The 27563-nt window shown below is 34.3% G+C and overlaps 2 protein-coding genes across 4 annotated transcripts; both read right to left on the reverse strand.

Annotated features, from left to right (window-relative positions):
• Positions 1-1692: 1692 nt before the first annotated feature.
• LOC125207295 (uncharacterized) lies at positions 1693-13431 on the reverse strand. Of its 3 annotated transcripts, XM_048106572.2 has the most exons (8): positions 12629-13429; positions 12416-12559; positions 10622-10765; positions 10355-10426; positions 9037-9108; positions 6359-6502; positions 5241-5312; positions 1693-3490 (listed from the first exon to the last, which is right to left on the reverse strand). In XM_048106572.2, the coding sequence occupies exons 1-8, from the start codon at positions 13335-13337 to the stop codon at positions 1836-1838; spliced, it is 3012 nt and encodes a 1003-aa protein (XP_047962529.1). In that variant the 5' UTR covers positions 13338-13429; the 3' UTR covers positions 1693-1835. The 3 variants fall into 3 exon arrangements, with proteins under 3 accessions (XP_047962529.1, XP_047962531.1, XP_047962530.1); XM_048106574.2 differs by lacking the exon at positions 10622-10765 and having other exon boundaries at positions 12629-13431; XM_048106573.2 differs by lacking the exon at positions 5241-5312 and having other exon boundaries at positions 12629-13431.
• A 3020-nt stretch (positions 13432-16451) lies between these two features.
• LOC125199241 (uncharacterized) lies at positions 16452-24905 on the reverse strand. Its single transcript, XM_089060015.1, has 6 exons — positions 24197-24905; positions 24046-24117; positions 23604-23675; positions 22840-22911; positions 17565-18176; positions 16452-17489 (listed from the first exon to the last, which is right to left on the reverse strand). The coding sequence occupies exons 1-6, from the start codon at positions 24903-24905 to the stop codon at positions 16459-16461; spliced, it is 2568 nt and encodes an 855-aa protein (XP_088916141.1). The 3' UTR covers positions 16452-16458.
• Between the last annotated feature and the right edge of the window lie 2658 nt (positions 24906-27563).

A 27563-nucleotide genomic window follows, 5' to 3' on the forward strand; every position in this document is an offset into this window, starting at 1 on the left:
TAAACATTTACAGACATAACAAAAGGTCACATTGTCGTTTAGTTCCCTACAACCAAACCACGTGTTCCCCACCACCAGCCAACACACCCATTGAATCTTCATTCAATGTAGACAAATTGACCCCACATAACACCCAATACACACCATTTCAAAACATTTGCATATCCCCAAATCAGTTCCAAATCATATGGAAACCCTCATCATGTAAATGGGACCACTTCACAAATAAAGACAACACAAAAAGAACAAAATTCAATTATGTAGAAGAATTTTTCGACAAAGAATATAAATCTCATGAAACCCTTATAACATCTCAATTTTTTGACAGAGATAGCATAAGAAGCACCAAAATTCTAACATTCGTGATTTCGAGTTGGACGAATTGGATGTGGAAGTGAACAGCCGTGTCTGGCCTTGGTCCTCTCCTCAAAAGAGGCAACCTTTCCCTTCTCCTTTGGTTTTTGAGGCTGCAGAAGCGGACGATCTTGTCGGTGCTTAGTCCTCCTCTCAAAATTCTCTTCGGTTTCTGGAAAATTGAACGGCGGAGCTCCACAGTCATGGTCGGAAGAACTAGGGTTCGTCATCTCCTCCCTGCGTCGTCTTCTTCCTCAGGGACAACAAGATAAAATCGGCGGCTTCGACGGCGTTGTGGGTCGGAATTGGGCTTAGGGTTTTTGTGATTTTTGTGTGGAGAGAAAGAGCAGAGATAGATAGAAGAGAGAGCTGCAGGGTTGGGAAATAGGGTTTGTTGTTTTTGTGTCGATTCATGTACAATTATTTTTGAATTAGAAATAGAAAAGAAATTTAAAAAGTCTTAAAAAACAATTTAATTAGAAAAATAATTAGCAAAATAATTAGATGACTAATAATCTAGATGAAGCTTAATCAGGTCAAAATTGTGTTAATGGACGGTTGACCGTAAAAAATTGACGGCATTGTCAAAACTGGACGTAAATGACACGAATTTCATATGTTATGGACTCGTTTTTCAAAAAGTGAATGTTTTGGACCAAATTGGTATTTCGGCCATATGTTTAGGACCAAAATTGTCCTTTACTCTTTTATTAATCTGTATATGTGTTATGGTGTGTTGGGAGAATTGTTATGGGTGACTGTTGGCCTGGAAAGTGAAAACTGAGTTAGAAAAGGGGTGAAGGTTTTAGTCCAAAGGTGAAGTTTGAAGTGGTTGTGGTTGATATGTTGATGGTGAAGGTGTTAGTCCATTCTCATTCCCCATTTTGAATTCTCTAAGTACACCTTGCACTTCTGTCCCTCTGATTTTATTTTTTTTTAATTTGGTTTTCTGTTTTTAGGGATTTTTGAATTGTAGACTTGTTGGTTGTGCCCCTAGTAGATGGAGGTGTGGGGGTAGAAACTCTTGAATTCTCTGCAAATCACTAGAAGTCGAGAGCTTCTTATCTGCAGTTTCCATTCTAGAGGCTTGTGCGCGAGATTGCACATGACTTCTTGATGGATCTGAGGTTCTAGAGCGCTGCATTTAAATGTCGTTGGAATGAGTAGGGTCGGGTCAGGTGGAAAATTTGCACCACCAGTCAAAGTTCATGATATTGCGACTATTTGCCTCTTTATAGTAAAGGGTGGAGAGCACACCCAAAGTCATAGCAGTTTAATAAGCCAAGTCATGATTGATAATGGATGCCAAATTATCTTATTTGTGGAAAATCAATGGAGTTTAGGCAGCAAAACTATCCACACATATAGTATTGTATATGTCTTGAATTTACAACATAACTTAACTTAGATAATTCAATATGACACAAATAAATGGTAGAAAACAACAATAGCCATTATTCAACATAAAAGGCTCAACCTTTTTATATTCTTCTTCTTCTTCTTCTTTGTGGTGCCACATTTCGTCTACGGCTTCTCATCTTTATCCTGTAAAATCTGTAGATCCACTCCAGCAACCATTTAGGTCTTTCATACCCAAAAATCAGACCACCCACAATACCACCTATTACAAATCCACATCCATACCCCAAAACAACAGCCTGCCAACAGAATCCATCTAGAATACCATAATCATGATCACCTTCTTTCAACATCGCTGAAGGCAAAGGCTCTTCACATTTGCGTGTTAATGGAAATCCACATAGTCCAGAATTCCCAACATATGATGTATTGTCAAATGTGAGAAACTGGCCACTGGATTGAGGTATCTTCCCTGAAAGATTATTCATGGAAAAGTTCACCGTAGAAAGAAATGTAAGGTTTGTAAGCTCTGTTGGAATTTCCCCTTCCAATCGGTTTGAAGACAGGTCCAACGACTCAAGTTCTGTAATGTTTCCAAGAGATGCAGGTATACCTCCTGTGAGGAAATTGTGAGACAGATTCAAATACATCAAGGAATTCAAATTTCCTATGGAATATGGGATACTGCCTGAGAATCTGTTGGAAGACATGTCAATTGTTGTCAAGGCTGTCAACATTCTCTTATATTCTTGATCTGAACCTTTCACTGTTAATGTCAGCAGATATCTATAAAAGTATAACTGTTCTTGAGCTCCTATAAGATTCTCTTTTTCATCCGTCATCCCTTTGAAATTCCTCAGATATCCTTGGGGCAGATTGCCAATGAATGCATTATGGGATATATCAAAAACTTGCAGATTGGGGAATGGAAGCCTAGTCTTGGAAGTGGGAGAAGAAATGGTGCCACTGAAGTTGTTGGATCTCAATACCAGGGCGCGAAGATCAGTAAAATTTCCTGTCCAATCTGGAAAGGTGCCTTGTATTCTGTTGTTTCCAATATCAAGAACCTGCAGACTTTGGCAATTGGAAAGGGATTTGGGTAATGATCCTTCCAACTTATTACCATTCAAGTTGAGTGACTCAAGCCAACAACCCTTTGGAAAAGTATTTGGGATGAATCCTGTGAGTTGATTCTTGGATAAATCCAAAACCTGCACAGTAAGACAATAGTGAAAGAATTGGGGTGACGATCCTGCCAACTCATTACCATTCCAGTCGAATGACTGAGGCATACAACCCACTGAAAATGTAGTTGGGATGAATCCTGTGAGTTGATTCTTGGATAAATCCAAAAACAGCAAAGTCTTCAAATTTCCTATTTCATGAGGAATTGTACCTCTGATGCTGCTGTTAGATACTAATAAGAATAAAAGATTAGAAAAGTTTCCAATGGAAGCTGGAAGTGTGCCATTCAGCATTGGGTTGTCACTAATATCCAAGAACATCAAATATTGGCAGTTTGTTAAAGAAGAGATAAATCCCAATTCTTGATTAGGTGATTCTGCTCCACTCAGATTATTTCCCCTGAGTTGAAGATTTACCAGCTTGCTTAAATTTCTGAAGTCAGGGATGAGGCCAGTGAACGAGTTACTGCTCAAGTCTATAAAAGCAAGTTGACTAAGATTATCAAAGTCGGGGATGGGACCAGCCAATGAGTTGCTGCGCAATATTATAACTTCAAGCTGAGAAGCAGTGGAAACAGATGTTGGAATTTCGCCTGTGAGTGTGAGTCTGTTATAAAATAAATCAAGTACTAGTAGATTTGATAAGTTGAATATTAAAGAGAGGATGGGACCTAACAGTAATATTTCAAGTATGCTAAAAATTAAAGCCTTGTTTTAGTATTTTGTCTGTGTTTTACCATTTTGGAACAAAATTATTCAAACAAAAAATCCAGTGGTAGCAACGAAAATGGTTCCTGATGACCCAAATAATGTAACAAATTTACTTGCAAAATTTAAAACAATACTCCCTCTGTCCCACGTTACTTGAGTCATTTGTTTTTTGCACTCGTTTTGGAAAAATAATAATAAATAGTTAAAATGGAGAGAAAAAAAGTAAGAGAGAGAATAATGTAGAGAAGAGTCTTAACTATATTATTCTTTTTTTTACTATATTTTCTCTTCACTTTAATTATTTATTATTATTTTTTCAGAACGAGTGCAAAAAAGAAGTGACTCAAGTAACGTGGGACGGAGGGAGTACTAATTTTTGTCCCCTCCCACAAAATTGGTCTACTTATGTTTTTCAGTAAGTTTTACTCTCTAATAAGGTGTGCCTCATCTTTCACTACCAACGCTTCAATTACTTGCTTTATTTATTTTGCATTAAAAGATGTTGCACACCAAAAGTTGCTACATTTAAGAAAGGGGGAGTATAAAAGAAGTCAATATACAATATTCAAGATTAAGTATGACAATATTGAAGTGATGAAATTTAAGTTTAGGATTTCTTTAGAATTTGGTTACATGCTCCCTCCGTCCCAAAAAAATAGACTAGTTTTTTCTCATTTTGGGTCGTCTCCCAAAATTAGATAAAGTCTAAATAAGGAAAGTTTCGAACATATACACACCACTAATAATGTGGACATCATCATCCACTAACAATACTTCCACTACCTTTTCCTCTCCTCTTTTACGTTTTTCTATCTCTCTTTTATATTACCAATTTCCCATTAAAATCCATGTTATATACTCACTCTGTCCCTGAAAAGTATGAACTATTTCCTTAAAAAACTCTCTAAAAGTTTCTTCACTAATGAGGCGTGACCCATTCTCCACTAATAATACTTAAAAAATTTTCTCTATCTATCTATCTTACTTTACCAATTATGCGTTAAAACCAAGCCGAACTAAAAGTTCATACTTGGAAACGAAGGGAGTACACTTTTGTCTATTTTTGGGGGACGAATGGAGTATTAGAGCAGACAAATTCAAATTTGACTGATGAAAGTGAATTAGTGATTATGGGGGCGAATTAAGTGTAGTTATTTTGAAATCGAAGTAGTAATAACTAAATTGAAATAGTAACCAAATTATAATGTTGTCTGCAAACAACGTCACATAACTGGAAATTAGTAAACCTAGAAGTTTCCCGAAACCATGAGGCCATATGATTCAACACATAACTGTCAATTTGTCTACTAACACTAACACTAACACTAACACTGACACACGTACTCCCTCCGTTCCATAGTAATGAAGTCATTTTGCCATTTTGATACGTTCCATAATAACAGAGTCATTTTTCTTTTTAGTAAAAGTCAATATATTTCTTCTCACTTACTTTATTCTCTCTTACTTTATTTTTCTTCAGCTCTCTACCTTTCTTAATCTCCATGCCAGAAAAAATGTCTCCGCTACTATAGAACGAAGGAGTATAAATAATTCAAGCATGTGAAATAATACGCGGATAGTAAATTACAGTTTAATATTCAAAACTATATGTTGAATTATATGTAAACATACCTGTAAACTTATTGAAACCCAAATCTAGATATTCTAGCGAAGTGAGATTGCCAACTTGCTTCGGTATGGAACCTAAGTTGAACATTGATTAAATAGATAATTAAATGACTTCTTGCAGGATTATAATAAACAAACAAAATCGAGTCTTGACAAGATTGTAAGGTTCATAACAATTATTCAAGATCCAAAAATCAGGAACATGAGTTCACCCGTCTCCCATTAATTGGCACCTATTTCCTTTTTCGTCCGTTCCCAATTAATTGATACCCTTATTTTTTACACTTTTGGTAATGAAACTCATATTCCACTAACTCATTTCACTGACATTTTATAATAAAATTAATCTATCAAGATATGACCCACATTTCACTAATTTTTTTCACCAATTTTCCACTATATTTTTTAAAACCCGTGTCAAGGTACCGTTATTATGAATATATAATACTCCCTCTATTCCATATTAGTTGAGACATTTCTTTTCGGCACGAAGATTAAAATATGTGGAGAGATGAAGAGAGAGTAAAGTAAGTAAGAAGAATGTGTTGATTTTTACTAAAAAGAGAAATGACTCTATTATTATGGAACATACCAAAATAACAAAATGACAAAATTACTATGGAACGGATGGAGTATAATATTAAAAATGTACAAAATGAGCAAGATACATGCCTAATATTGAAGAGAGGTCAAATTTACTTAGAAAACTTTATATTAGGATTAGAGAGGTCAAATTTACTTACAAAACTTTATATTAGGATTCAAAAATAACTACACAAAAATTGACGAGATATAATTCGGAATATAAATTTGTTTAAGATTGATTTGATTAACAGCTTGATAAGATAGTTACTTTACTTTATCATTTATGGATCCCACTATTCACTACACAATTTCAAATATTTTTTCTTCCCTCTTACTTTATCAATGATGCATTAAAACTCATACTAACTTTAAATGTCTTATTTCTATAAGACGGATCTTACTTTATCAATGATGCATTAAAACTCGTACTAACTTTAAATGTCTTATTTCTATAAAACGGAGGGAGTATTAATTTAAAATTAAAGAATAATATATTCGGGGCCAAAAGAGTACCAGATATAAATTGCTACTCGTACCTGTTAAATTGTTGTTGCTAAGATGCAACTTATGGAGGTTGGGTAAATTGCCCAAATTTGCCGGTATGCTTCCATACAGTTTATTCCGATCAAGATGTATGACTTCCAACGATGAAACATTGAGGATAGAAGATGGAATATTTCCTATTAAAATGTGGCAAATATGGTTAATTCAAATATACAAATGGGTCCTACAAGAATATACGCTCTTTCCTTTTTAGTCTGTCACACATGAATATGCATTTTTCAATTATGAAATTCTTTTTTACTCTAACGAGGTGGGAGACTCATTCTCCACTAATAATACTTTAATTACTTTTTCTATCTACCTCTGTCTTATTTTACTATTTTTGCACTAAAACCTGTGCCAAACCTAAAATGCATATTCTTTGGGGACGGATTTCTAATAAGCTTACTCAAATTCCTAATTTCAGTTGCCGTGTTACAATTGAATCGAATTTATCGTTTGAGTTTATCAATGTATATTTATCTTTGTGTATAGATTAAGTCCAAAATTGATATTCTACATTTGTTCAATAAACTTTATAGCTCCAACGTAATCCTCCGTTCCATAATAGTGAAGACATTTCTTTTCGGCACAGAGATTAAGAAAGGTAGAGAGATGAAGAGAGAATAAAATAAGAGAAAGTAAAGTAAGTAAGAAGAAATGGGTTAACTTTTACTAGAAAGGGAAATAACTCTACTACTATGGAACGCACCAAAATAGCAAAATGACTTCGTTACTCTGATATAGAGGGAGTATTAAATTTTTTATCTCTTGGTTTTAAAATACTTCCTATCTCCCACTTCTAGTTATGGATTGATTGATTTTCATTTTTAGCTCAAAACAAATCATTTAAATCTCATGCCAAATAAATTAATCACATACGACGGGCGGAGAAAGTATTAGTATATTTTTTCTATGATTAAAAATTCCACCAATAATTAACAGTCAATTTTACCAGATTTGTGAGTTGATTGTCATTGTAATTAACTAGATTAATGAGTAAATATGAATTGGTCTCAAAATGGTCTTATTTTTATCGAAAGCGCTAAATAACTAGGGTTGACCTCATCAGCAAGTTAATCATCACAACTAACTAAAAATTTGAATATTAGGAGTACTATTAGTAATTATAAAAAAATAACACAATATTAGAAAATAATATTAATGTTTTTATTATTTGTTTCTGAAAAATATGATTTATTTTATAGAAAGAAACAATATATAATTACTTATATGTATTATATTTTATAGTAGTATAACTTTATTTTATTATACAAATATATATTCTAATACAACTTTTTTCAGAAATAAAATTTATTATTTTCTTGTATTTAAGTGCAACATATGAGGAGTTTCTTTCAAAGAAAATATACTATGATACGATATTTATATTTTTTTAAGGGATATTGACACCTAATATCACTTTTTAAAAAAATTGTGTTTTTCCATAAATATTGAACTCGACATATAATATCACCAACTTAAATAATTTTTTAATCTATTTCTTACCTGCGACAAAATCTGATTACATTAAAGTGAGATGGATAACCATATTTGGAATTCATGGACTTTGTAATCACATCACTATTATTATTCAGTGGAAAAAGTTAAACAACTTTTATATTCGTCATATTATATGCCAAGTTTAAATTTTGTGGAAATTTTGTTGTGAACTTTCGTGATATTAGACGTCAATATCCCTTTCTTTTAGAAAGTATTACTATATGTTTTCAAAATATAATTTAATTTCTTGTAATTTTTGGATCAAATTCATATTTTTGGGAAAGGTACTACTCCCTCCGTCCCACAAAAGATGTCACACTTTCCTTTTTAGTTTGTCCGACAAAAGATGTCACATTTCCCTTTTAGGAAAAAGTTCTCTCTCACATAAATATAAAAATTATATTCTCTTTCCATTTAACACACAAAACAAAACCTCCTAAAATCTCGTGCCGTCCCACAAGTGTGACATCTTTTGTGAGACGGAGGGAGTACTAAACATATTGCGTAGGGTCATAAAGTTATCTTCGAGCATATATTTAGGACTGAAAATGGAACTTTGATCTTTAAACTAATTAGGTCAGTCTCTAAATTAACAAGGTAGAATCATAAAGTTATCGTTGAGCACATATTTTGGACTGAAAATGGACTTTAGTCTTTATAATTAGGTCGGTTTTTAAATTAACAAGGTCAAATAATAATTACTACAGTACAAATGATTAAACTGGTAAAAATGAACTGGCATCCCCAATTTTGGACAAATTCTTATTGTTTGGGATTAGAACTAACGAATCATAACTCTCCATCTGCCCACAAAAAATAGTCTCATAATCAACTAAGAAACTACTTAAGAGATATTGATGTTTAATGCAAATTTATTTTTAATATTTCCTCCATTCCATAAAAATAGTCTTTGTTTTTTTTTCACGTTTTGGTCCCTCTCTAAAAAATAGGCCTTTTTATTTTTAGCAAGTCTTTTCTCTATTATAAGGTGGACCCAGTTATCCACTAGCTAGCTATACTTCAATAATTTTTCATTCTACATCTCTCATACTTTACCAATTTCGCACTAAAAATTATGTCATTACAAAAGTCCTTATTTTTATTACGAGGGAGTATTGATTAAAATTTATGAAAATTAGGCTAATTCTGAAATCAAATCAAATCATACCTGTCAAGCTATTATGATACAGATACAAATAAGTCAAGTAAGTAAGATGTCCAATCTCCTTTGGTACGCCACCTATCAATTTGTCAAAGTATAACAAGCTGTTAAGTTAGTTACATCTATATATAAATATAGTAAGGATGTGGCATGAATTAAATTTTTACATCGTTTATCACAACTTATGAAATAAGACGGTTGACCAAGAATAAAATTTATTTATTTTGGGCCATAGGAATAATATTCCCTTCCTCCCAATTAAGATGACACGTTCCTTTATTTCACGTGTTTTAAAAAAATGATAATAAATAGTTAAAGTGAAGAGAAAATAAAGTAAAGAGATAATAATATAGAAGATAGTGTCTTCTACAATATTCTCTAACTTACTTTATTTTTTCTCTATTTAAACTATTTATCATCTTTTTTTCAAAACACGTGCGAAAAAGAAAACGTATAAATAAGTTTTTGTTCTTTTTTTCTCAACGAAGAAATGAACATAAATATAAAGGTCATGTTACGGAGGACTTGAACCCGTGATCTTAGGCATCAAATATTATCTCTTTACCGATTGGTCAACTCACACACAAATCAAAAAATTATACTCTCCGTCCTCTAAAAATAGGAACATTTGAAGTGACACGAATTTTATTGTAAAATTGGTAAAGTAAGAAAGAAATCAAGAGAAAAATGTGTTAGTGAAAAATGAGTCCACTATATTAGAAAGAAAGAAATTTCTCAAAAAAGAAAGTTTCTACTTTTAGAGGACAAAACAAAAATGAAAGAGTTTCTGTTTTTGGAAAACAGTGGGAGTACATTTTTCTATTCAATTTTATAGCAGTAAGCAGAGAAGCATTGGTGATAACATAAATAAAGCAGTTAGATATATATAAATTTAGTAAGTTGAATATGGGAACAGACAAGAAATCATTTAAGGGTGCATATAAAAACCAAAGGTCTGCTAGATTACCAAGCTCTGTCGGTAATAATTCAAATTAAAGTTGTAAATTTTAGAGTCATCATCTTTGCAACCTTGGTCAAAGTTCAAGCCATGAAATACGTCAATTATTTGAAAATATGCACTAGAAATTTTGCAATGTTTATTTTGATATGTTCCATTTCTTTCTTGGTACGATTTTTATGCAGTGTTAATTTGTGTGTTATATGGATAAAATATAATGTATGACAAAAAATAAAGTAGAGAAAATGATATTTCCATTTTTGGGAAAGTGTCACTTTGAGTGTGACATCCGAAAAAGGAAAATATTTCATTTTGAATGGGATGGAGGGAGTAATAAACTAGCAATTTACAAGTTAAAAAACATACCCGCCAACTTATTCGAAGAAAGATCCAGTGCTATTAGTGAAGAGAGGTTCCCGATTTGTCTTGGTATGTGACCTAAACAATTAAATTGATAAAGTTACTGAAGAGATATGAAGCTGAATACAATTTAAGTTTAATATATACTAATTTAGAATATACTACTACAAAAATCACACTAACTATGACAGACAATTCGAATTGGATTGCGGAAAGTGATTAGTTCATTTGTACAACTTATTAAGTTCAGTAGATATAAGTTGTTCCTCGCACCTGTTAATTTGTTGCTGTCAAGACACAATACTTTGAGGCTGAGTAAATTGTCCAAATTTGTAGGTATGCTTCCAGATAGATTATTGCCACCAAGGTTTATGAATTCCAACGAAGAAACGGTGAAGATTGAAGATGGAATATTTCCTATCAAAATATGACAAATAAGGTTAATTCAAATTGTTAAATTAATGTGAAACTTGAATTAGTTATACATAGATTAATTAGCTAGGATATCGTTATCACAAAATTCTTGGTTTTCCCCAAGGTTAAGGAATAAGGACTTCAAGCTGTCTTATATTACCGGAGTAAATAGGTTTCTCTTCAATTCTATAGGAATAGGGTGAGAAGCATTGGTGAATAGAGATAGTATCAATTCTATAGCCAAGGCTGCCAGAAAACTGATTCTTTTGAAGAGATATATAGTATCTTCAAATTTGATAAGTTGAATATCGAAGAGGGGATGTCAATAGGACAACAAACCAAAATGTAATAAATGAAATTTATTACTTATTTCAAAACAAATTAATGTCTAAAATTGATATTACCTCGGTCCCAACTTAGTTGGGGCATTTCTTTTATACACAAAAATTATAAAATTGTGTTAAATGGAAATAGGAGAAATAAGAGAAAAAGTAAAATACTCCCTCTGTCTCAAGGAAGATGACCCTTCTTTGAGCGGCACGAAATTTTATGTCTTAAGGAGAGATGATAAAGTAAAAGAGAGAATAAAATAGAGATAAAAATGTTTCTATTTTTTTAATAATGAGTGATCTTTGTTGGGACAAATCTAAAAAGAAAAGTGGATCATTTTCGGTGAGACGGACGGGAGTAGGAAAGAGAATAAAATTATCTCTTCTACTTAATAAGTACATCTTGGCTATAAAACTCTCCCCATCCCATTCAATATGAAATACTATTTATTTTTTAGCAAGAGATTTTATGTAGTGTTAATTTATGAGTTAGGTAAGGAGAACAGATTAACGCGAGTAAAACAATAAAGATGATGTTTTCATCTTAGGAAATGTGTCATTTTTAATGAGAAAATTTGAAATGGAAAATGTTTCATTTTTAATGGGATGAATAGAATAGAACGTTTAACATCATTTTATGACAAAATTAATAAAAAAATTGTATGAAAATAATATTCCCTTCGCCCCAAGATAGTTGAAGCATTTTTTGGTAACTAGATCTAAAAAATCGAAGCGTTAAAGGTTAAAATGAAGAATAAGTTACCAAAGAAAATATAGTATCAACAAGAAGAGAATAAAGTACGAATGCGAATAAATTTTTACAAAAAAAAAGAAAAAAGAAATGACGTAACTACCTTGGTAACCCAATGTTAGAAGATTTTGTCCGCTTTGGAAGGAGCCAAGCTCACACAGATTTTCTTTTTGGTTCATCCAAAAGGCATCATCTTAATTGGGGTTGGACAACACTTATATACTGCATCCAACTTCCTTACTCATCCGATGTAAGATAGGTTTGTACTCAACTACCAAAAAGGAATACGACTCAATTAACTTGGGACGAATGAAGTATTAATTAGCATTTATTCTTCGCCAAAAGAGTACTCCCTCCGTCCTTAGGAAGATGACCCATTCCTTAGGCGGCACGGGATTTTATGCAATTTTAATTTATTTTGTTTGTTAAGTGGAGAGAGTAAGGTAAGAAAAGGGGGATAAAATAGAGATAAAAGTGTTTCTATTTTTAATAGGGGGTTATCTTCGTTGGAACAAACCAAAAAAGAAAGTGAGTCATCTTCGGTGTGATGGAGGGAGTATAAGATCTACGCACCTGTTAAGTTGTTAATGCTAAAATTCAACACTTGGAGGTTGAGTAAATTGTCCAAATTCGTGGGTATTCTTCCAGATAGTTTATTGCCACCGAGGGATATGAATTCCAATAATGAAACGTTGAAGATAGAAGTCGGAATATTTCCTATCAAAATATGGAAAATTAGATCGGAAAGATCCATTCATTGTATTATACATAGATTAATATAGTTACCTTGGAGGTCGTTATCATATAGAGATAAAACTGTAAGCATAGTTAGATTTCCAACTTGGGTTGGTATGTTTCCACTGAACATATTCATCGCGAAGCTCAACTCCTCCATCTGGCTGCACTTATGTATACTCGTTGGAATTTGTCCATATATTTGATTCATTCTGAGCAACAATCTCTTCAGTTTTGGAGTATTATTGCATATATCACTTGGGAGAGCGCCTGATAGGTTGTTAAACCTCAGATCAATGTCGTCCAATATAGACATGTTTGTAAGGATACCTCTCGGTATTTCTCCACTGAAGCTGTTAGATGTCGCGTTTAATTGCTTCAAAAGGCGTAGTTTAGACAGCTCAGCAGGTAAGACACCTATGAAACTGTTGGAGCTGACATCCAAGGACTGGAGAAACGTTAGGTTTCCTAGATGTGGAGTGAGCTTTCCATGGAGGCCGAAGTTGGAGAGGTTGAGGGCAGTCACCCTCTGGTGTTTGATGCCACAGAAGACACCGACCCAATCACAGATAGATGTGTTGCTGAGCCAGCTGTTGCTCAACACGCCATTTTTGTCGACCGTGATGGCCTGTTTGAGAGCAAGAAGAGCATCTTTATCGGTGGTGAAATCAGTTGGTGTTGCAGATAAGGTGAGGGTGAAGAAGATGTTTAATGTAATTAAAAGCATGAGGGAAAAAGGAAGTAAGAAAGAGGTATCCATGAAAGTGGTAGTAAATTGCAATTTAATTTCGTTAATGATGATGAAGTTGTTAAAGAAAGAGGGTATTAAATACTGGAGTAGTAAGTAACCAAAAGCTAAATGAAATGGAGATATTTTGTGTTCTCAAGAATGAAGTTAGCTAAGAAAAGTGTTCATTTTCAAGTTGCAATCATCTAATAAGATTTCCTATTTTAGTGTTTATTATTTCTCAAATAATCTAATAATCATAGCCACAATTTAACTCGAATAGATGCATCGTGTATGTAATCAAATAATCGAGTGTTCAAAAATATCCATCACGCAATTACCCACCATGCATGGACTTAATTAGGTTCACATAATATACAAAAACATAACGTGAATATAGATTCAATTGTCCTACAAAAACAAAAGGTTGACTTAGGTCTATCGTAATATACAAAAACATAACATAGACTTAGGTCCACATATTAAATGCATGGCCAGAAAAATGCTAAGAACAGTTCCACATATTGAGAAACCGTCTATTGCTTCTTCACATATATATACAAAAACATAACATGGACCACTTGTATGGATTCATCTAATTTTTCCAACGACGACTATTCAATTGAAATCAACACTTTGGTGGTACTCCAGGCATGAAAATATAATTAATTTGATACTACTATCTAGTTTTTATATAGTTATATATAGTTCCGCCTTGGACATATTCGAGGATATTTTGATACTATTTGTTCCTATATATGTTTACGATTTTTAGCAATACAAACTGTGGAATCATTTTATCCTCCTAGAACTATACAATTTTAAATATGATTGAAAAAAGAAGAATGACTAAGAGCTGTAAACTAATGGCATGTATTTCAAAATTTGTGTATGGAATTAGTTCCTTTATGAATTCAACATAGAATTTTCATATCAATCAACATGAAAATGATTAGCATTTTCCAAATATTTAGTATTAATGATTCCGAAGTTTCGAGAATAAGTCATATCTATATCAATATTGGCCCGGTCCATATCAAGAAATGTATAATCCTACGAAGTCTAGTATAGTGCGCCTGCTCACTTCAAGGCCCAATGAGGCAGAAATATCGGGCTAAATAAATCTAATATTGTTTTAGTATAGCACCTGAATTTTACCTTTATACAATAGAATTAAGATTTATAAATATTTGCTCAAGTTGTTACAGTTCCAGAAAAAGTGGTCGTTGAGACATTTTCACAAACACCTTAAGCGCATCAGTAATTACAGTACAAAAAGTAGGCAGAAGAAGAGACCGTACCTTCAAAAGAGTAAAACTCAAAGCAGCCTCAAATTCCCAATTTCAGTAGGTTTCCTACCGCTGAAATGAATCTCCCCATTAATCTGCAAAGACAGCGCAGGTGTGTGAGATCGTTTTAAATGTTTGTGGGAAATTGGAGGAAATCAAATCTGGAATTGACCTTGTGTTAGATACACATTGTGACATCTCATCCTTTTCTATTTATTATTGACACTTAGCATTAGGAGAATCCCAAAAGCCTAAAGCTAGGCGAAATGATTAGTCAGATATCCATTAACAAAACACAAGTGAAAAGTCTTAGCAATTTATTAAACATTTAAACCCAAGTGATAATATTTAGTATTCGATAAGCCCAAGTAATAATATTTAGTTGAGGCCCAAACCAACGTATTTGATTATCCCAAAATACATATACTATATTTTCAGAATAATACTCCCTCCATTTCGCCATAGTTGAGTCATTTTACCATTTCGATAAATTTCTTCATAGTTGAGTCATTTTCATATTTGATAATTTTTTTCTCTTTCTTACTTTACTCTCTCTTACTTTATTCTCTCTACTTTATTTACTTTATACTTTATTCTCTATACCTTTTTCTCTCTCTTATTTTTTTATCAATTTATTTAACATACCCAACATTCACTTCTAAAATTCCGTGCCAAAATGTTCCGCCTCAACTATAACGAAACAGAGAAAAGAAAGACTCGTTAATCGGGCGGCAGTGGAGAATTGTCCAATTTTGGGATGATAAAGTTATTGGAATACGAAAATAGTGGACTTATTATTTAAGAAATTGGGCAAATTTTAAGAAATTAGTGGACTTATTATTTATTAGGCTTATTTCTCCACTTCTCAGGAGAGTTATTTCTTAAAAATAATCACTAGACGTTTTATTATGGGAATATATTAAATAGTAATATTAGTTTGATTATAATTTTAAAGCATCAATAGACTTTATTTTATATGTCTTTAAATTATAAGCTATACTTTTGTATAATATTATAAAGTAGTTCCATCATCGAGTTGAGTTTTCAAAAGAAAATTTTAGCGACTATATAGTCCATAACTAATTTTTGAACGATCATAAATATTTGGAACAAAAGCTAAGACACTTAATGTGTATGACTAAAAGTTTTTTTGAGCAAAATTTATGGAACCAATTTAGGATTTTAGTGTATTGGATATATCAAATGTAGTAAGAAAATATGATGATTATTATGAGTGAAGTTGTCGTTTACGCGTACGAGAAGACGGCAAACGAAGTATAAGAGAACACAATTTCGCCCCCTCTGAAAAACATTTCTGGATCCGCCACTGCCACACATATACCCCCTCCGTCCCTGAAAATTTGTCACTTATTTTCTTTTTCATGCGTCCCTAAAAATTTGTCACCTTTCACTTTTACCATTTTTGGTAGTGGACCTACATTCCACTAACTCATTCTCACTCACATTTTATTTTAAAACTAATACTCCCTTTGTCCCATTAAAAATGAAACGTTTCCTAAAATGGAAACAACTCTATCTCTACTTTTTCATCTCTCTTACTTTACTCTCTTCTCATCAACTCACAAAACAACACTACATAAAATCTCGTGCCAATTCCCAAATGTTTCATTTTAAGTGGGACGGAGGGAGTATATAAAAGTAGGACTCACATGCCACTAACTTTTTCAACCCACTTTCTATTACATTTCTTAAAATTCGTGCCGGATCAAATGATGCCGAATTTTGAAGGATGGAGGGAGTAATATTTCATAGAATCTTCAATTTTCAACATAAATTAGAAACTTATGCAATTAAAACAACAATAGTCTTTATTCAACATCAAAGGCTCAACCTTATTATCATCTTCAGCTTCTTTGTGGTGCCACATCTCCTCTTCGGCTTCTCATATTTATCCTATAAAATCTATAGACCCATTCCACAAACCATTTAGGCCTTCCATACCCAAGAATCACACAACTGATTACGAATCCAAATCCATATCCGGAAACAACCGCCTGCCAACAGAATCCATCTAGAATACCATAATCATCATAACCATCTTCTTGCAGCATCACAGGAGGCGAAGGCTCTTCACATTTTCGTGTTAACGGAAATCCACAAAGTCCTGAATTTCCAACATATGATGTATTTTCAAATGTGGAAAACTGGCCATTGGATTGAGGTATCTTCCCTGAAAGATTATTCATGGAAAGGTTTATCATAGCAAGAAATGTAAGCTTTGTAAGCTCTGTTGGAATTTCCCCTTCCAATCGGTTTGCAGACAGGTCCAACGACTCGAGTTCTGTCACGTTTCCAAAAGACGCAGGTATATTTCCAGTGAGGCAATTGTGAGACAGATTCAAATACATCAATGAATTCAAATTTCCAATGGAGGTTGGGATACTGCCCGAAAATCTGTTGGATGACATGTCGATCGTTGAGAAGGTTGTCAGAATCGTACCATACGATAGATTCAATCCTTTCACCGTTAATATCAATGAATCTGTATAAAATGGAGACTGATCTTCCTCTCCTCGATGATTCACACTTGCATCTATCATCGCCTTGAAATCCCTCAAATATTCATTGGGCAGATTTCCAGTGAACTCATTATGTGATATATCAAAAACTTGCAGGTTAGGGAATGGAAGCGTAGCCTTGGAAGTGAGAGAAGAAATGGTACCGCTGAAGTTGTTGGATGCCAATATGAGGACACGAAGATAAGTGAGATTTCCGGTCCAAACTGGAAAGGTGTCTTGTATTCTGTTGTTTCCAAAATTTAGAAGCTGCAGACTTCGACAATTGGAGAGGGATCGCGGTAATGCTCCTTCCAACTTATTACGATTCAAGTTGAGTGACTGAAGACTACAACGCGCTCCAAATGTAGTTGGTATGATGCCCCATTCTAACCGGTTGTTATATAGATATAACCTCACAAGTCCTTCCAAGTTTCCAATCGTTGTCGGGATGAATCCTGTGAGTCGATTATTGGCTAATTCCAAAACCTGCAAATTAATTAAATTTCCAACTCCAGGAGGAATAATACCTCTGATGCTGCAGTTAGATGCTCTAAAGCTGATAACAGAAGTAGATAAGTTTCCAATGGAAGCCGGAAGGATACCATTCATCATCCCATTGTTGCCAATTTCCAATCGAAGCAAATATGGACAGTTTGTTAAAGAAGAGAGAAATTCTAGTTGTTGATTTGGCGATTCTGCTCCGGTCAGATTATTGTCGTTAAGACGAAGGACATGCAGCTGTTTTAGATTGCCAAAGTTGGGAATGGACCCAGTGAATGAGTTTCTGCTCAGTTCTATAGCCATAAGCTGAGAAGCATTGTTGATAGAGGTTGGAATATCGCCTGTGAGTCTGTTATAATTTAAATAAAGAACTTCGAGATTGACAAGTGAGAGCCCCATGTTTGAAGCGATACGACCATAGAACTGATTCTGCTGAAGAGAGAGCATCTTCAAATTTGATAGGTTGAATATGGAAGAGGGGATGGGTCCGGTTAAGAAACCGTTGAAGGATCCCTCTAAGAACTCGAGCTCTGCTAGATTACCAAGCTCTCTCGGCAATTTACCTGCCGAAAAGTAATTAAATAGAATTAAGTAAAAGAGAAAATAAAATAGCAGGGCGGATGTTTTTGGCAATGAGCCAATTAGAGGTCACCAAACCGAACCGGCCCGGAACCGCGGTGACGGTTCGGAACCGGGACAAGGTTCGGCGGTTCCAACAGGCCGGTTCACGTTGTCAAAAAATGAAGAACTGTAACCGGCGGTTCGAAATCGCCGGTTCGCCGGAAACCGGCGGTTTGCCGGTTCTGGCACCTTTTCAGGAGGCAGGCGGTGGCAGGCATAGGGGTGCAGGTGTAGGGGTGCAGAAACCGGCGACCAAACCGGCGATTTAATCGGAAACCGGTCAGAAACCGCCGGTTCCGGTAGCTTTTTCAGGCGGCAGGCGGTGGCAGGCGTAGGGGTGCAGAACGGTCCAGAAATCGGCGACCAAACCGGCGGTTTGGTCGGAAACCGGTCAGAAACCGCCTGTTCCGGCAGCTTGTTCAGGCGTAGGGGTGCAAGTCTATGGTGCATAACGGGCAGAAAACCGGCCGCCGATTTCAAAATTCAATTTTTTTTTTTTTTTTATTAAATCTGATTTTTTTCTCCTATAAATATCCACTCCCCCTTCACTTCTACTCACCTCATTCTTGTGTTAACAATGATTTCTCTTCTCAATCTCACAATTTCTCTCATCTTTATCTCCATTCTCTTTAATTTGCTCAAGTTGTTTACTATAATATTTGTGCAAATTGTTCTTATAATTTATTTCAATTGTGTATCATAATATCACATACGTCCCTCACTACTCTAGTTATACTCTCTCTCTACACTCTACTTTTCAATTTGCAAAATGTCTTCCTCTCGTCGTGGTGGTGATCGGGGCAATGGAATTGCCCAAGACCAAGATCAAAGTGGTCGTCGGAAATCAAGGCGCCCTACTCGTCATAAGGTTATGGATGAGGTTTCCCGACAAACCGCTTTGCGTTTGCAAGTAAGTTGTTCGAATATTAATTTTACAAATTCTTTTTAAATTCACAACTATATATAATATATAAATATATTCTTGTTTTTGGTACTATACATTATTTATACCGTTTGTATATAATATTTGTAGGCCGAAGAAGATCATAGGGTTGCCGTGCTACTTAGCCATTTCGGTGGCGAAGGTTACGGGTTTTATTACTCTTATGGCGACGTGAATTTATCGTCCGACGACAACGATGGTAATAGTGGAACTGGAGGTGGAAGATATGAACAATATCCTCCGACGAGCGCCGGACTAGTTGGTGAAAATGATGAAGCGGTTCTTTCTCCTCAAACTCAAACCGGGCGGGGTAAGACTAAGAAGGCGTTGAAATCGGATATTTTTGTTAAACATTATAAAAAAGTCCCGGTAATAGATCCAAACACTCAACAAGAGACCAATGAATTTGTCGCATATTGTAACTATTGCGATAAATTCTACCCCTTAGTCCCGGTGGGGGCTATGGTACTCTCCATCGTCATTTGAAGGCAAAGCATCCGATCGATTATGGGACTGCCAAATCCCAAACCCAACTAAACTTCCCAACCGGTGCATCTGAAACAACAGGTACGTCTCTTTTTAAATATGATCATAAAGTCGCTCAAGATGCTATGGTTAGATGGTCTGCAATGAAGCATTTGCCTTTCAATTTTTTTGATGACAAACAATATGAAGCCACTATGCAAACCGCTTTTAATGTCGCTGCTAAAAGAATACCCGCAACTTCACATCAAAGATCTAACAACAAACAATTTTTTGATAAACAAAGAGAAGTAACACGTTTTTTGTCCACCTTGGGTCACAAAGTAAACATTTGCTTTGATGTGTGGACTGATGCTTTTCAAAGAAATTCTTATATGAGCATTACATGTCATTTTTTGGCACAAGCGTTTGATTGGTTTTAGACAATTTCCTACACCACACACCGCACCCGCAATTGCTGCTTTAATTATTCAAGTTTTGAATGAATATAGATTGTGCAATAAGGTATTTTCTGTTGGTTTTGATAATGCAACCGCTAACACTGCAAGTATTGCCGACTTAATTGCGGCTTGTGCTCCGGTTATAAATGGTAAGTATTTTCATCAAAGATGCATTTGTCATATTTTAAATTTATGTGTACAAGATGCTCTTTCTTTGTGGCAAAAGCATGTTGATCCTATTAGAACTGCCGTAAATTTGATCCATTGGAAGCCTCAGATTGGTAAGGCTTGGAAGAAATATTATCATCAAAAGAAAATAAGGTACACAAATTTTTCACTTGATGTGTCTACTAGATGGAACTCCACATATGATTGTTTGAACTCTACTTTGGAGCATATAGATTATTTGATTGATTTTTTTAGGACTTATCTCGTTGCTGATTTATATCTATCGCATGCATGTTGGGAGCAAAGCATGAGTTTGTTTAAATTGTTCAAAGGTTTCAAAAATGCGACTGTTGAGTTATCGGGTGTTTATTATTGCACATCTGTTCGTGTTTTAGATCATTGCATGTGTATATCACTTGGTTTTAAGACGGCTATGAAAAATTCCGTTACAAATTCTGAGTTGATGTGTGTTTTATATTATATGATTGACAAATGACTTAAGTATTTCAGTGAGATTCCAACGGTGTTTTTGATTGCTAAGGTTTTGGATCCGAAATGGAAATTAGTCGCTACCTTGAAGATTTTATAATTTTATTACAACAATTTGAGTTCTATTGATCTTCAACCACTTCGGTCTTTGCAATCGGACACCAATGACAATGAGGACAACAACACACGTTTGTCCGAAACATTCCAAATAAACCTCCCCAATCTCTCCGTCATCAAACATGCATTTGAGTTTGAGTTGCGAACTCTCTTTGCCAAATACGAAGCCAAGTACAACAGTACCCACCAAGTGAGACAACGACCCACCCCTCGACAACCACAAAGTTTTGGGTTTTTTCAAGTTGATGACCCCAACGCACAATCCCAATTGGCCGACCTATACGGTTACACCACCAGCGGCAGTTCGTCGGCAAGGACGGTAAGTGAGTTAGATTTATATTTTGACTCACGCTTTCCTTTGAATGAAGACGAAGGTCCCGCTCCCAACCAAATCGACGTCCTCGATTGGTGGGGAACACATGAAAAAGATTTTCCCATACTTGCATCAATGGCCAAGGAGATTTTTTCAATTCCGGCTTCGGCCAAAATATATAAGTCACCATGTTACTTGACGATTGGTGTTCGGCTGACATTAGAGACCAAGAGCTAGATTGGAACACCCAAGTACAAACCGACCAAGACTACTACCCCGACGAAGAAGAAGAACAACAACAAGAATGAGGTGGAGTGAGAGGTCTACCGTCAATTGCCGAATAGGTAAGTAAGGTAAGAGAACTACGTGGACTTTGATTCCATAATGTAATTGAGCATTAAGTATACGTAGGCAACCCAACTTAAATTTTAAATTTAAGTAGGGCTCAAGTCGTTTTTCTTTATTTCTTTTTTATTTTTCAATTGTTTCAACTTTAAAATATACAAATACAGTTATATAATTGTATTTGTATATACTCTAATCGGTGAAGAAGACTTCTCTATAAGACTAAATCCGGGAGACCTTTGACAATTCTACCATGATTGTTGATGATTAAATTAAACTCAACAATTAAGGTCATCAACAATTAAGGTTGAATTGCTAAAGGAATCCTCAATTTAGTTTTCTAGAAACATCTCCTTCACCGACTAAGAGTATATATATATACTATCTATTTACATTTATTGTTCTTTACTTCAAGTTTTTTTATTTAAATTGTTATACAAGCTAACAAGCATGTATTATGTATATTTACATTCATCATTCATTTATTAATTATTATTGTTTAAGTCTTTTGACTCTTTTGTAATTTCAATTTTCAACATTTGTATTTGTAATATCGACATATCGTTCAAATTTGTAATAATATTTTATTCAATAGTCATTCTCGTTTTATTTTATTAAATAGTACAAGACTACAAGGTGTAATTTGTAATTAGTACTATAAATGAATAAATTAAAAAAAAAAAAAAATTGAACTGGCGGTCCAACCAGGAACCAGCCTGGAATCGCCCGAAACCGGCTGAAAACCGCCGGGTCTTGAACCGCCTGTGAACCGTGTTTGTCCGGTTCAAGAACCGGAACCGCTGGAAATGGCGGGCTGGTTCAGGTTCGTCATTTTTTCGAACCTGAACCGCCGGTTCCGAACCGGGGAACCGGCGGTTCTTGAACCGTGGTGACCTCTAGAGCCAATGACTAACTTATACTACCTCCGTCCCCCAAAATTTGTCCCACTTTGATCCGGTACGGGTTTTAAGAAATGTAATGGAAAGTGAGTTGGAAAAGTTAGTGGATTGTGAGTTGAAAAAGTTATTGGATTGTGGGTCTTACTTTTTAATATTAATTTTATAATAAAATGTGAGTAGGATTGAGTTAGTGAAATATGAGATCCACTACAAAAAATGGTAAAAAGTGAAATGAGACAAATTTTGGGGGACGGACGAAAATAGAAAAATGAGACAAATTTTTAGGAACGGAGGTAGTGAGAGATATCTCAAAAAAAAAAAAAACTTAACTTGCTTATGATGTAACAGAGACAATATGAATTATTTAAAATACTAGTAGAAATTTAGTAATGATATGATCATGAATACCCGCCAACTTATTGGAAGCAATATTCAGCCCTAATAGTGAAGAGAGGTTCCCGAATTGTCTTGGAATATGACCTGAATGATGCAATTGACAAATTTACTTGCAAAATTTATAAAAATATCGAAAATATATAAAACTAGTTAACATGCAATGAATGTTGAGAATCGAGATCAAGACAGAGTCATAATACAAATTAAAGTTTTACGATTAATTCGACGAATACGAATTCAGTTGCGGGAATTGATTACTACTTTCTCCGTTTCGGATAAAATGACACATTTCTCAATCGATATGAGATTTTAGAAGTTATTTTTAATATAGTTTACTGGGAAAAAAAGAGTGGATCTAAGTATTATATAAAGAGAGAGGATTAAATATTTAATTTGAGAACAAAAATGTGGTTGAATGTATTAATTGGATAGAGAGAATTATTAAAAATAAAAATGTATTTTATTCATTGGTACAAACAAAAATGAAAAGTGTGTTATGTTAATTTAGACAAAGCGTACAACTTTAGTTATCCTAAAATCCAAATACTGATAAAATCATACTCCCTCCGTCCCATTTAAGATGTCCATCTTTCCTTTTTAGTCTGTGATGTCTACTTTTCTATATTTAGAATAAAATCTCTCTCACTAATTTCTTCTCATTAGAATATTCAATTACTTTTTTCATTCTACCTTAACACAAATAACTATTCAACTTAAAATTTCATGTCACTCAAGAATATGACCATTTTAAGTGGAACGTAAAGAGTAATACGTACCTGTCAAGTTATTATAATACAGATAAAGATATTTCAAGGAGGTAAGACTTCCAATCTCCTTTGGTATGCAACCTGTCAGTTTGTCATGGAATAGCAGTGTGTGCAATTAATTACACATAACTACCGAGGAAGTGCGATTAAGTTGAAAGTTTGACCAAATAGTATTCCCTCAATCTCCAATAAAGTTGACTTTTTCGGCACGAAATTTAAAAAAAAATTATTTTAAATGAGAATAAAATAGGAATAAAAAAGGAGATAGAATAAAGTAAGAGTAAGTAAAATAAAAAGAATAAATATACATTACTTTTTGCCATAAAAAAAATTACTGCTAAAATGAGCAAAATCCAAAAAGAAGTAGTACAATTCAGCTAGATCGACAAAGAAAGTATTAAAATAAGACTTAGTCAGAAATAGATCACGAATTCCATGTTTTTGCTCACACCTGACAGAGTATTGCCACTGAGGTAGATGAATTCCAACCGTGAAACGTTGAAAACAGAAGATGGAATATTTCCTATCAAAATATAGAAAAATGATGTTAATAAAAATGGTTAACTAATGTGAAAGCTTGAATAATTGATTAATATAGTTACCTTGGAGATCATTATCATATAGGGATAAAACTGTAAGCATACTAAGATTTCCAACTTCGGTTGGTAAGTTTCCACTTAACATATTCATGGACAAGCCCAACTTCTGCATCTCACTACACTTATATATACTCCTTGGAATATTTCCATATATTTGATTCTCTCTGAGAACTAATATCTTCAGTTTCGGAGTATTGTTGCACATATCACTTGGCAGCGCGCCTGATAGGTTGTTCGACCTCAGATCAATATATTCCAATACAGACATGTTCGTAAGGATGACTCCCGGGATTTCTCCACTGAAGTTGTTCGATGATGCGCTTAGATGCTTCAGACGGTGTAGTTTAGACAGCTCAGTAGGTAAGATGCCTGTGAAGTTGTTGGAGCTAACGTCCAAGGACCGGAGAAACGTTAGGTTTCCCAGATGTGGGGAGAGGTTTCCGTGGAGGGCGAAGTTGGAGAGATTGAGGGCAGTGACCCTGTGGTGTTTGATGCCACAGGTGACACCGGCCCAGACACAGATGGATGTGTTGGTAAGCCAGCTGTTGCTCAACACGCCATCTGTGTCGACAGTGATGGCTTTTTTGAAAGCAAGAAGAGCATCTCGATCAGTGGTGAAATCGGTCAGTGGTGCAGATGAGATGAGGGTAAAGAGAATGTTTACTGTAACTAAAATCATGAGTGAAAAGTGAAACAAGAAAGAGGTCTCCATAAAAGTGGTAGTAAATTGCAATTTGGTTATGTTAATGATGATGAGGGTATTATTGAGTAGTACTCCCTCTGTCCCAATTTTAGAGTAAGACTTAGTTATGACACGGATTTTAAGAAATTGGTGAAGTGTGTAATAATTGATGTGGGGTGTAGTGGTTGTTGGAGTGTGTAATAATTGAAGTGAGGTAGTGGAAAGCGAGACCCTTTTGACTTTTTGTATGTTTAAGATTTTGTTTTGTTTTATTTTTATGAAAGTAATGACATTTGAGTGTAAAATCAATGAATAATGCAGTTAAATTTTATGTCCAAATATGGTAGATTCTAAATATGACTTTTAAACTGAGACGGACTTAAATGACAAAATGTGACTCTTAAACTGGAACGGAGGGAGTACTATGTTAATTCCAAACTAATAAGTTAAGCATATCAAACAAGATTTCCTTATCAACTTTAAAGGGGGTGTAGTGATAAATAATATTGCATAAACTATTAAGAAATCAATTGCATGCAAATTAAATTTATCTGGTTTTATGTAAATAAATAGTTTCTCTCTCTGTTTTGATTTCCTTCTTAATTTTTCATAGTTGAAATTTGAAAATTATAAAAGAAGGACCCTCCATCTGCCATTAGGAGTCTCATTTTCTGACGGCACGGATTTGAAAAAATGCTAAGATATGTGAGTGGAAAAAAGTTAGTGGAATATGAGTCTCACTTGTACATATTAATTTTAAATGAAATGTGAGACCCTATTACTATTTATAGTAAAATTAAACCGGGACTCCATTTGCGGACGGACTAAAATAGAAAAACGGAACTCCTATTCGCGGACGGAGGGAGTATTATATTTCGGACAGACTACCAACTTTGAATGTGCAATACAAAAAATTGTCATAGTTTCGAAATGATCATCTACTGATAATTGACAATATATTTTAATTTGGACGGTTAGTCGTTGTTGTTTGTACTCTTGCAAATTGTACACTCCTATAATGTTTTATTAGGGACCATTTCACTATGAAGATGAATGAAAAATAAAGTTACTTTACTTAAATGGTGACAAAAACAAAACTTGACTTTCATTGTTTTATAATTGTATTGTATCGTATTATACTGTGTTGCGTTGTGTTATGTATTAAGTATATGGTTCTTTGAATCTATTAGAAAATAATTGCGGAAATGTTATTTCTTTCTATTAATTGTGGGAACTTTTATGTTCGACTTTTTGAAATATTCCCAGAATATATGTTGTTGACGACTATATTGTCGTCTTTAACCAGTACAAACTACGAAGTATGGAGTCGATAATAAGAATAAGAAATTTTGTTCTTTCATGTTTAGGCACATATAACAATCAAAATTTGAGGACGAAGACTAAGGTTTAAAGATACACTGAAATTCTCTTTCAACAAAAAAAGTAGTGACAAAATAAGAAATTTTAAGAAGATTTTTTTGTATCTTCCAGTGATAAATTTATGATCAAAGAGAACGCACTATATATAAAGTCACACAATTAATCAACCCAATCCATCTTATTTGAAAATCACAAAAAACATATACTCCCTCCGTCCCATAGTAGATGTCACACTTGGAAGATAGTACAAGATTTTAGGAGATGTTATTTTATGTGTTAAGTGGTAAGAGAAAATATACTTTTATAATTGATGTGAGAAGGAACTTTTTCCAAAAGAGGAAATATGACATCTTTTGTAGGACAAACTAAAAAGGAAATTGTGCCATCTATTATAGGATGGAGGGAGTAGTATCTTTTTTCTATATCGAAATTGTAAAAGAAAAGCATCATTCATGAATATTCAACACAACATAGAAAGTTGAACATAACATTCAGAAAACAACAACACCCATAATTATATTGAAGCTCAATACAACCTCTACGGCACGGCTTCTCGTCTTTATCTTGTAAGATCTGTCGATCCATTCCACAACCACTTAGGCCTTCCATACCCAAGAATCACACAACTCACAGTCGTACTGATTACAAATCCACATCCATACCCGGAAACAACCGCTTGCCAGCAGAATCCTTCTAGAATACCACAATCATTACCATCTTCTTGTAGCATCCCTGTAAGTTAAGGCTCTTCACATTATCGTGATAAAGGACATAGTTCAGATTACGAGTGCTGTAAAAAACCAGTAGTAGTAAAGGAAATACACATAGTTCGTGACATTGCGACTACTTTAGAAGTATACTGTAAGAACCAGAAGAGGCCTAAGTTGGTGGTTTTAGCTGCTATATGCCTCTCTATAGTAAATGGTGGAGAAGTCATAGCAGTTTAAATAATTCAACATATAGGAAGCTAAGCTATCCACACATATACTATTCTATGAGTCTTGAATTTAAGATAAGACTTAAATAATTCAACATAACATGCAAATAAATATGGGAAAACAACAATACCCATTATTCAATATCAAAGGCTCAACCTTGTTATCTTCTTCTTCTTTGTGGTGCCACATTTCTTCTACGGCTTCTCATCTTTATCCTGTAAAATTTGTAGATCCATTCCAACAACCATGTAGTCCTTCCATACCCAAGAATCAGACAGCCAATAATAACCCCAATTAGGAATCCACATCCATAACCAGAAACAACGGCCTGCCAACAGAATCCCTCTAGAATACCATAATCATCATCATA

The sequence above is a fragment of the Salvia hispanica genome, chromosome 6 (assembly GCF_029641045.1).
Source record: "Salvia hispanica isolate PSC_SH4W2 chromosome 6, Shi_PSC_v1, whole genome shotgun sequence".
NCBI lineage: Eukaryota > Viridiplantae > Streptophyta > Magnoliopsida > Lamiales > Lamiaceae > Salvia > Salvia hispanica.

Coding starts and splice junctions, on each gene's coding strand:
- LOC125207295 (XM_048106572.2), bottom strand. CDS start 13,337: ATGGATACCTCTTTCTTACTTCCTTTTTCCCTCATGCTTTTAATTACA. Junction 12,560..12,628: donor ATATGATAACGACCTCCAAG/GTAACTATATTA, acceptor ATATTTTGATAG/GAAATATTCCGACTTCTATC. Junction 6,503..9,036: donor GTATCATAATAGCTTGACAG/GTATGATTTGAT, acceptor ACATTTTAATAG/GAAATATTCCATCTTCTATC.
- LOC125199241 (XM_089060015.1), bottom strand. CDS start 24,905: ATGGAGACCTCTTTCTTGTTTCACTTTTCACTCATGATTTTAGTTACA. Junction 22,912..23,603: donor GTATTATAATAACTTGACAG/GTACGTATTACT, acceptor TGCATCATTCAG/GTCATATTCCAAGACAATTC. Junction 17,490..17,564: donor CAATAATCGACTCACAGGAT/TCATCCCGACAA, acceptor TAGAATGGGGCA/TCATACCAACTACATTTGGA.